General features: G+C 35.8%; 1 protein-coding gene across 1 annotated transcript; it reads right to left on the minus strand.

Moving 5' to 3' along the window:
• Nucleotides 1-2,370: 2,370 nt before the first annotated feature.
• Nucleotides 2,371-11,016, minus strand: EPCAM (epithelial cell adhesion molecule). Its single transcript, XM_053712234.1, has 9 exons — nt 10,585-11,016; nt 6,759-6,866; nt 5,408-5,654; nt 5,129-5,191; nt 4,977-5,040; nt 4,351-4,452; nt 3,790-3,987; nt 2,767-2,808; nt 2,371-2,569 (listed from the first exon to the last, which is right to left on the minus strand). Exons 1-9 carry the CDS (start codon nt 10,664-10,666, stop codon nt 2,528-2,530), a joined length of 948 nt encoding a protein of 315 aa, XP_053568209.1. The 5' UTR covers nt 10,667-11,016; the 3' UTR covers nt 2,371-2,527.
• Between the last annotated feature and the right edge of the window lie 203 nt (nt 11,017-11,219).

Consider the following 11,219-nt stretch of genomic DNA (forward strand, 5'->3'; position numbering starts at 1 on the left):
TGTCTATGGTCGTCATGAACTGTCCCTCTTGGACCAAGGGAAGAATGGACCGAATGGTTTCCATTTTGAAGGATGGCATCCTGAGAAACTTGTTTAGACACTTTAGGTCTAGAATAGGACAAAAAGTTCCCTCTTTTTGGGAACCATAAACAGATTTGAATAGAATCCCAGACCCTGTTCCCTTACGGGAACTATCACACCCAGGGAAGAAAGGTCCCGAACACAATTCAATAATGCCTTCCTTTATCTGATTTGCAGATAATCGAGAGAAGAAACCTGCCCCATGGAGGAAATGTCTGGGATCTTATGTAATCCTGAGACACTATGTACACAGCCCAAGGATCTGGGACATCTTGTATCCAAGCTTGATAGAACAGAGTAAGTCTGCCCCCCCACACTTGATCCAGTCCTGGGCTGGGGCAAAGCCTATGTGCTGGCAGACTCAGCAGCGAGTTTCTTTGATTGCGTCACTTTGTTTCAAGACTGATTAGGCTTCCAAGAGGACTTGGACTTTTCCTGCTTGGAAGAGGGAGAGGAAAACTTCCCTTTGGAGTTAAGGTACAAAAATTACTTGACATCCTTTAGGTCTATTCTTCTTGTCTTGTGGTAGAAAAGACCCTTTTCCACCAGTAATGTCAGATAATTTCTGCCAAACCAGGTTTTCGCCTTGTAAGGAAGTGCTAAAAGCTTGGACTTAGAACAGCTGACCATGATTTCAGCCACAACGCCCTGCGAGCTAGCACAGTAAAGCCAGATATCATGGCTCCTAGTTTAATAACTTGCATGGTAGCATCAGAAATAAAGTAATTGGCTAGCTTGAGAGCCTTAATCCTGTCTTGGATCTCCTCCAAAGGAGTCTACTTGGAGACTCAAAGCATCGTACCAATAAGATGCCACACTAGACACTGTGGCAATACAAACTGCCTGTTGCCACTGAAGGCCTTGATGAACATACATTTTCTAAAATAAGCCTCCAGCTTTTTGTCCATAGGATCCTTAAAAGAGCAGCTATCCTCTATAGCAGTGTTTTTCAACCAGTGTGCCATGAGAGATCCTCAGGTGTGCCGCGGCAATTGACAACAGTGTGACATTTTTTTTACATTTTGCTTGTTTTTATTCTGGGCTGTTTTTTATTTTGAGTGAGATAGTGACTGAGGGTAACTGCACAGCAGCAGCTCGCCTCCCCGACCTGTGTTCACACTTGGAAGGAACCCCCACCCACCACAATACGTGTCTAGTGAAGGCTCTACACACAGCACAATGTGACACTTCAATCCCCCATGCTTTGCTCCTCCTCCAGAACAGTTCCAGCCAGGTCACGTCACTCACGTTCCACCTCAGCACAAGGAACATGACCGGAGGACTGGAGTGCGGGGGTGTCCCTCTTTCAAATTTTGGGAGGTATGTGACAGGCTCATCAGGCATCATTTTCAACCATGACAATTTGACATTCATTCACAGACAATTATGATTGTTTGTGAATAATGTCAATATGTCATGTATAGTTTGTGGGACTGATTCACTTGTGTATATTGTATAAAATCATTTAAAGGATCCTACACTGCACAAATTGGGGACTTATCTATTTGTGTATATTGTATGAATTGTACAAACCAGTTTAAGAATTCATTCAATCTTTCCCTTGTGATACTAAGGGGGAATATTAATACCAGTTTTGAAACCTCTTAATTTATTAATCCCTATTTATAGAATATATATATTAACATTTGGGTATGTTTATACTGTCTTCTGTTTAATATTGGCACAAGTTTACTAGGACTTTATGTCAACTGATTTTGGGGTTATTTATACTTAATCTCATTGCAATATTATGTGGTGGTGATTTATATTTTATATTTTGATACATCATATTACATATCCTCTGTCACATACATTGATACATAACTGTACATTATCTTATGAACCGTGTGTATGTATAAAAAAAAAATATATATATATATATATAAATAATCAACTTTGTGTCTTTGTAAATTGAGCAGCTATGCACTACTGGGGAGCTAGCTGAAAACATCAGGTGAACCAATGACAAGAGGCATGTATGTGCAGCCATCAATAAGCAGCTAACTCCAAGGAGTTCATATCTGCTCCAGGAACCTACGCAACTATGCTTTTCAACAAACAAAAGCACAGCCCACACAAAAAGTATGTACAAACATTTAAAAACTTCTTTATTTTCTGAAACAGGATTTACAAAATAGAATCAGTTGATAAACACAAAAGCTATGTATACAAAAAAGGCATCAAACTACCTTTTTATAAAAGGGCATGCTAGACCACCCATTTGACAATGCATTTTGTTTAGAAGTATATCCAAGGTGTAAAAAAAAAAAAAAAAAAAAAAAGGCCTTGATAAATATATACACAAAAATGTAATTTAAAAAAAAAAAAAAAAAAAAAAAAAAAAGGAGGGCAGCCTTCCCAGGCCTTGGAATCTGATCCATTGTGTATGCAAGGTAGCTTTGTTGCTAGCATTATCACATTCTTAATCAAGTCCTTAAGTAAAATTCTATGATGTTAGTTCTTTCTGCATTTCATTCATCTCCTTCATCTGTCAAAAACAAACAAAAAACATTTCAGAACTATAGTTAAATAGGTAGGGGTCCTTCAGATACAGAACACAAAAATTCTGACAATTCAGTTAATTTCCTACTAGGATTTTAGCAACTACTTTGTTTTAGCCAACTAAAACTTTACTTGTTTAAAGGAGGTTTAAATAAAGGAACCCAAGTTGTACTAACTGCTTACCTCTGCCTTCTGATACTTTCCCTTCTTTCTTCTGGTAATAATCTGTAAAGACAAATAGTTATATTAAATACACATTTTTAAATGGGACTTTAAGGTTTAAAAGAAATATTAAAGTAAAAATGATACTTTATAGGGTTCCTATTCAAAACTGAAACACACACCAAGTCCCTTAAAGGCATTTCATCTAGCTTTCTTTTATGTAGAGTACTGATTGCAGATTACAGTTTGTAACCTTTACTCCTCCTAAACCAATGAGTCAACCTGCCTTGCCCTAACTTCTAAGCAATTTTAAACATTCCAATACACTTTGATCATATTAGCATTGTTCTATTGGTATTCTTTGCTAAAGAGTAGGCTCCAGAGCAGCAATAAACTAATAGAAGCTAGCTGAATACATCAGCCAATGACAGGAGGCATATATGTATCAACCAATCAACAACTTCAAGCTATGCACTGCTGCCCCTGAGTCTACCTAGGTATGCTCTTTAAATACTACCAAGAGAATGAAACTAAAAAGCACATTGGAAAGTTCTTCAAAAATTTAAACTTTCATGGCTCAGATCAAGCCATTTTAAAATTCACTTTCCCTTTAAACATAGGTAGAAAACCCTTTATCCAGAACTACTTGGTACCGGAAAGGATTTGGATTTCAGAATAGTTTTATATTCGCATCTGTAGAATGGAACAGCACCAAGTGTAATGAATAATTTATGTCATTTAGGCAATGTTAAATGTCATGATACAGCTTATACCTGAAACCTAAAAGGTAGTTCTCTCATGTAATACATAGTAATATTAAAAAACCAATTCCTGTAATCATAAAGGCAATAATGGATTTAAATACTCATTTGCATTTTTACAACTTGCAAACCAAACTAAAAGGGTTGTGACTTTACTGGCAGGGAAAAATGGCTAATAAATTTAACCAATATTAAAACTAAAGTTTGGATTTGTACCCATATAGATTTTCACGAATTCAGTCCCTTTATTAAAAAAAAAAAAAAACACATATCTGGAACTTACCAACACAATTATTCCTGCAACAATAGCAACAACCAAGACTACAATAACTGCAATAACACCGGCAGTTAAGTGTTTCATTGTAATTTCATGTGGTTTCTCATCAACATAGTAGATTAGAGGTTCTTTAACACCAAAGTTCTTATTATTTAGAAGAATTTCAAATTTTTGATCGGCATGATGTATAGGGTCACCCTTTATCTGTAATAGGAGGTGGGAAAAAAAAAACCACAACATAAATCAGTGTTAGACAAGGAGCGTGTATATTAAAAGAAAAAATATATATATATATATATATATATATATATATATATATATATATATATATATATATATATATATATATATATATATATATATATATATATATATATATATATATATATATATATATATATATATATATATATATATATATATATATATATATATTTCTTGCATACTATTTTCTCCCCCAAAAAAGAATTTTTAAAGAACTGCACCTTTCTCCGGCATTTATTCCATCATGCTCCACTAATGCATGCATAAACACTTTATTTTATACCAATATAGGTTTATACTTACATCCTTTTCCATGTAGTATCCTACATCTGTTATGTCAACATCACTTGCAGTTTTTTCTGTAGAATTCTGTTTTAAGTCTACATAGATGTAAGGACCATCTAACTGCAAGAAAGAAAACAAAGCTATATTTTAGCCACAAAATACTACTCGCTAAACATTTGCCACTTAAAGCCTACAAATAAGTTGTATAGCAAAGGTTATAAAAACCCATCTACAGCACACAAAAACGGAATGCGCTTAAAAAAAACGCCAGACCAGGTACACATCCCTTGATCCTGCAAAACTTAGCTTTCAGTGCCTCGGGCAGTTAAAGGGACAAGAACCTTCATTTTTTCCATTATTCGGATAGCATACAATTTCCAAATGTACTACTGGGAGCTAGCTGAACATATCTGTAAACCAATAATAAGAGGCATATATGTGCTTTTCACAAAAAGGATACCAAGAGAACAAAGCAGGTTAGAGGTATATTAGATTGGGGTTTAGTGTTGTATGCTCTGAATCATGATAATTTTTTTAGGTTTCATATCCCTTTAAACCCAGACAGGCCTGGGTGCAAAGCAAATAGGGAAAATACATATACAGAGTTAAAAAAATAATTTTGAATGCAGCTCTTCTACACATACCTCAATTTTTGAAATATATTTTTCATTTAATCCATAGCGGTTTTTAATTGTAGTTGTTAGAGCACTATTAAAAAGACAAAAAAATTAAAGGTTATAATTCTGTACAAGTGTTGGATATGTGGTGCGAGAAGAATGTTCTAAACTGTACTTACTTCTTCAAGGCCACCTCATCCACTGCATCAGTGTCATTGCGCTTCATTTCAATCGTTACCATACTAAAGGGTGGGGGGGAAATATATAATTTAAAATTAAAACCATTATATTTAGTTGTGTAAATGACTAAATTTAATAAAAATTATACATCAAAGAAAAGGTTTGTGAGTCCTTTAGCACACAGGGCAATTATAAATAATGTGTAAATTTGTAAGTTAAGGAGTCATCTTATGTGACCTCATCCAAAAGTTAAAATGGTTTCCTGCATAAATCCTTACTTGGTTCTGACTAGTTCTGGGCACTTCCAGTTTTTATCGCCTTTATCGGTTCTTCTTACTCCAGCTGAGTTGACACACCAGCAAGTATCTGTACCATTGCACTGCCGGGCTTTAAAGGTCCCATCAGTTTCGCAATCAGGGTTGTACAGGCCATCATTATCAATAAGCGCACCTGGAGGTCTCTCTCGTCGTCGACCTGCCTTTGTTCCAAGGCTCTCTTTTTTCATTAGGAGACATTTTGATATCACTGAAAGTTAGTAAACCATAATTAGAATAAATGCATTAAAAGCATGCTGTTAAAGAATACCAGAAAGATGGACAACTGATCTATTCACCACTGCATCTAAATGATCATAGCAAATGGATGGCCTTTTCTATTTGTACGCAGTCATCAACTAAAGGCCATATGCAGTTGACATCGTTACATAGAAAGGGACAGCCTCCAAAGCTGCAACAGGAACACTTTTATGGGCTGTACTCCCTCTTTCACCCTGTGAGATTCACATTAGTGTCCCATTAAATCCTATTGTCACTATTTCATAACTATGCAGTTGTGTACCAATTTAAAGGACCACTAAATGTAGTCAAATTGCATTAAAAGAATACAACACCATCTACTATGAATTTAATATAAGCAGTAGATTTTCTGACAAACAGACACTTATTTATACTCAGTAGGAGCTTGTTTCCCCAGAAATCACACAAAATTTGATAATGGAAGTAAACTGGAAAGCGTCTTAAAAACTGCATGCTGTTTCTAAATCATAACTTTATTTTGACTTGAGTGTCCCTTTAAAATATATAAAAAAAAAAAAAACAATCTCAAACTGATGAGACTTAATACCCATTTTAAAATTGTTTAGTATCTGAGAATATTTATAAAAAAAAAAAAAAAAAACTGTATGCAGTATTAAAAAAGGGAAAAAAAATGCTAAAACTAAACACTGAGATGGTACTATCAAATGATAAATCTTTTTTTTTTTAGATAAAACAACTCTGCAATAGTATCTTTATTTGGTCCCCTTTTCCTGTAATTCCATTCTGAAATTGTGAGCTTTTTACTTCCTGAAAGAAATGGAAGTGCAAAACACAGTCATTGGCTGCACTCTAGTGACCTATTTATAACCATCCCTAATTGGCCACACCAGAGAATGTAACCTAAGGTTACAAAATGGCAGCTTTCATTGTTTTATAGACACTAAAACTTTACCCTTATTTTGTCAATATTTAAGCAGCTAATGAAACTTAAATACATCTACATGTTATTCTCAGACTAATCTTTTCTTTGAATGCAACATTCTATCTAGCATGTGTTTAGTGTCCCTAAAAAAATAAAAAAAAAAATACTTACATTTATCACAGTTTACATTAATATTATCCGGGCCAACAGCAAGTGTACATGCGCATGAACCAGAACTGGAATCACATTTTCCCTGCCAGTGTGTTGTACATTTGCATCCTAGAAGAGAAAGCAAATTTAGTTTAAGTTTTCTTCAAGATGCTATAAAAAAAAAAAAAAAAAAAAAAAAAAAAAAAAAAAAAAGCCATTAACAGTTTTTTGGCAAGTGCTCCTATTCCATCATGTGTGCATCTCAGACACAGAGTAGTACCTATAGGTAAACGACCATGTTGATATATAAAGAGGTTGCAAAAATTAATAGAGACAGTAATGTGCCTTAATTAACCAGCCTAAAGTGAAAGGGACAAAAAAAAAAAAAAAAAAAAAAAAAGGACCAGCTTACTATTTTGTCAGTCTATCTGGTAATTTACCTATATAAAAAAAAAAAAATGTAGTTTTCCACAATACCCAGAAAAGCAAGAATGCATTCTTCAAGAACCAGAACCCTAGAAAAGTCATGCCTATTAAATTGAGCTTGACTGATAATCATATCTCCTTATTTTATCACTTTCTGTACACACCGGCTGCTTCATTTATATATTCTTACTGTAAAGAAAAACCCATCCCTAAGAACGTAAAATTAACATTTTATTACTCATCTTTCATAGCCCACACTAGGAATGTCATTTCTTCAGCTAGCAATGTTTACATAGGTTTTTTTATACTCAATACTTAAGTACAGAAAGCGAGTATAGGGATAACAAAAAGGAAAAAAAAAAATTATTCTATTTTCAATGCCGTTATGAAGGTACAGGAGCTGCTTTTGTAAACAATTTAATACGCTCCTGCAGGTAAAAATGGATCATTTGTAAAATTAAAGAGTAATGTAAAATACACTGTCCCTTTAAACTATAGTCATGTACTGTATTTGTTTTCAGACGCTCAACATTCTTAACATGCAACACAAAATTGTGTTCATGATTCAGACAATGTTAAACTATCCAATTCAGTATTTTTTATAATAAGTCATTTTATTGGAATAGCAGAAAAGCACTGCTAGCTGAAAATAACTCCTGAGCCTACCTTTACATGCTTTTCCACAAAGGACATCAAGAGAACAAACTAAATTAGATAAATGTAAAGTTGGAAAGTTGTTTAAAAGTCAAAAGCTCTGAATCACTAAAGTTTAATTAGGACTTTAGTAGAGGGACATGAAACCAAAAAATAAAATTCATGATTCAAAAAGATAACACATTTTTTTTAAACAACTTTCCAATTTCTATTGTCTAATCCCCCCCCCCTCCCTTTGTAGCCTTTATTGAAGCAGTAACGCACTATTAGGAGCTAGTTGAAAGTCAATGACAAGAGGCATATTTGTGCAGACACCGTTCAGCAGCTTCTGGGCTAATCTGGGTATGCTTTTCAACAAATGATACTAAGAATGAACTAAATTAAAAATTTAATAAAATTGTACAGATTTGATAATTGCATGCTATATGCTTCAGATTCCTTTACCTTCTCCAAGTTAAAGCGATAGTAAAGCTTTACATGCTTTAAAAATCAGGTCAGTAATCTAAATATTTTAGGAGGGTCTTTAATTGATCAATTCTAATAAATAAGCACCATAACCTGATTTTTTATCTAGCTGTGTCATGCTAATACCCTGTGGTCCTAATGCCCACTTCAAACTCATTTTAGCGAGCTGTTTGAACTGTTCTCCAATCGGCGCCCTTGCCCTATAGCACTTTCTTGTAGCTAAAACAATTCAAAGAATTTAGTAGTGGGGGCCAGAGCATAGGGCATTAGAATGGCTAGAACAAAAAGTTACAGTGCATCTTTATAAGAAGTGATCAAGTAAAGTTCCTAATATAGCTTAGATTCCAGGTTTAACATCACTTAATACACCTAAAGAAATGCAGTAAAATATTGTCACTGATACCAATAGAGTACTACAATATTAAAAGTATAAAACAGGCTAGGAACAGTGGCCATTTGTAGAAGTTGCCCAATACTAGGGTAATTTTTTGCTGCAAATAGAACTTAGTATATGTTATTTAGGAATATTTTACTTAAAAGCTGAACATTTTAAATGAATCAATTAGGACCACTTCTTTTCAAGTCTAGAACATTTACTTGTGTGTCCAGAATTAAAAAGGGACAGTCTACATGAAAACTAAATAATCCCTTTATTACCCAGTCACAAATTTTCCATAACCAACAGTTATATTAATATACTTTATACCTCTGTGATTATCTTGTAGTTAAGCCACTGCAGACTACCCCCGTATCTCATTGCTTTTGACAGACATGCAGTTTAGCCAATCAGTGCAGACTCCTAAATAACTCCATATCATGAGTGAGCACAATGTTATCTATGTCACACATGAACTAGTACCGTGTAACTGAAAAACTTTCAAAATGCTCTGAGCTAAGAGACGGGTTTCAACGGTTTAGAAATCAGTTTGAGGTTGATCTTACCTATGTTTAGCTTTTAAAAAATACCACCAAGGGAACAAAGCAAAATTGATAAAAGTAAATTGGAAAGTTGTTTAAAATAATTGCATGTCCTATCTGATTCATACAAGTTGGACTAGACCACTATAATAGCATTGTATTTATATATAAACCAACTCTCCTCCTATGGTCTGTTCCGTCTTAAAAGCCAAGATACATTCACAAATATAAGTAGTACCTGCTTTAACTGGTGAAGAATTTGGGTTTGGTTAAAAATGGCGGCCAGTCTAACCCAGGACACACCCGGCGCCATTTTAAGTAACAGCCGCACCTTACCTGTATAGGCATAGAGGCTCTCTGTATTCAGTAAGGGGTTTATTATTACAATGATACAACCCTCTGATTTTACATGGAGTAAACACACGGTGTAAAGCTGCCCTCTCGGCAATATGTCCTCTGGCACAAAGTTATGAGGCACATATAGCGGAAAACATAAGGTCTCTTACCAAATCTAGAACAATTCACACCCAGGGCAACGATGCGGTTTGATAATTGGATGGGTAGAGAGAAATATGTACAAACTAAACAACAAAATATAATCTATTTTAGCGATAAGATGTATACACAGGAAAACTAATCACACTGCAGATTTACATAACGCAGTGCAGCCGAGATATCCGCAAGTTATCTACACTAGATTATATAAGTGAGTCACAAACCAGGAAAGTGTGCCCAGATAGACTCATAGGTGTGAGGGGACCAAGCTACTTTATAACGTTACGCAACGAATGGCACAAAAAAAGGTTTTATAGACTATAGGATTGTGATTATGGGCGAATAAACAATCTGTAGGCGGCCCCGATAGCGTAAGGTTTTTATAGACTATAGGATTGTGATTATGGGCGAATAAACCATCTGTAGGCGGCCCCGATAGCGTAAGGTTTTTATAGACTATAGGATTGTGATTATGGGCGAATAAACCATCTGTAGGCGGCCCCGATAGCGTAAGGTTTTTATAGACTATAGGATTGTGATTATGGGCGAATAAACCATCTGTAGGCGGCCCCGATAGCGTAAGGTTTTTATAGACTATAGGATTGTGATTATGGGCGAATAAACCATCTGTAGGCGGCCCCGATAGCGTAAGGGCGTAAAGGTGATCGAACAGTAAAACCCAACCTATATAATAATTATTATTTCTGCTACAACTGACCACACTGCAGTGAAACTAAAGGCAGGTTTAATGTAACTGATTTATATAAAAGTGAATGACAAATGTCAGGTACATGTGCCCAGTCACAGGTTATGAGGGGGATAATGCCTATTCGGTAGCAATGATTTACAGGTATGGTCGCAGTGCCCTATGAAAGCAGAACAAACGTACCTGGACTTTGACTTTGGGTGTAGGATATTAGGACACAGCATACAACCACTGCCCCCAGCCTCAGCACTGTAGATAACTTCATGATGGGCTTCCAGCCGCTGGTGGCTCCCTGACCTGATGTCCTCCTGTACTTGTCAGCAGTGTTTAACAAAGGCTCGTCCTCCTGAGACTCCCACTACAGACCGGTCCGACAGGTACCTCCCTGAATCACAAACAAGGACGAAACTTGCGAGTAACCTTCTCTAGTTTCACCTGGACACAATGAACCAGCGGGAAACTTGTACACAGCAACTCGATTGGGGAAAACCAATGTAAAAATAAATAAAAGCCCACAATAATCCGTTAAAAAAAAGTGTTTCCTCAATCCCAGGTACAGCAAGTTATAAAGCGACGTTTATGGTTTTTAGTGTATTATATATCCCCTGGGTGTGACGTCACTCATTACCAGGGCGAAACTAGGTTGAATCATGAGCAGGAGGCTGGGCATTCACCTTCCTGTCTCACCTGGAGATCCCCTTCCCATAGTGACACAGGAGGGGGAGGATGGCTGTGAGCTCATGTTGTCCCTCCCACCGAGAGGGAAACTAGCTGCAGGCTCTCCCCATGCTCCATAGAAACCATTACTCACCTGAATC

Source organism: Bombina bombina, chromosome 4 (assembly GCF_027579735.1).
Source record: "Bombina bombina isolate aBomBom1 chromosome 4, aBomBom1.pri, whole genome shotgun sequence".
NCBI classification, from domain to species: domain Eukaryota; kingdom Metazoa; phylum Chordata; class Amphibia; order Anura; family Bombinatoridae; genus Bombina; species Bombina bombina.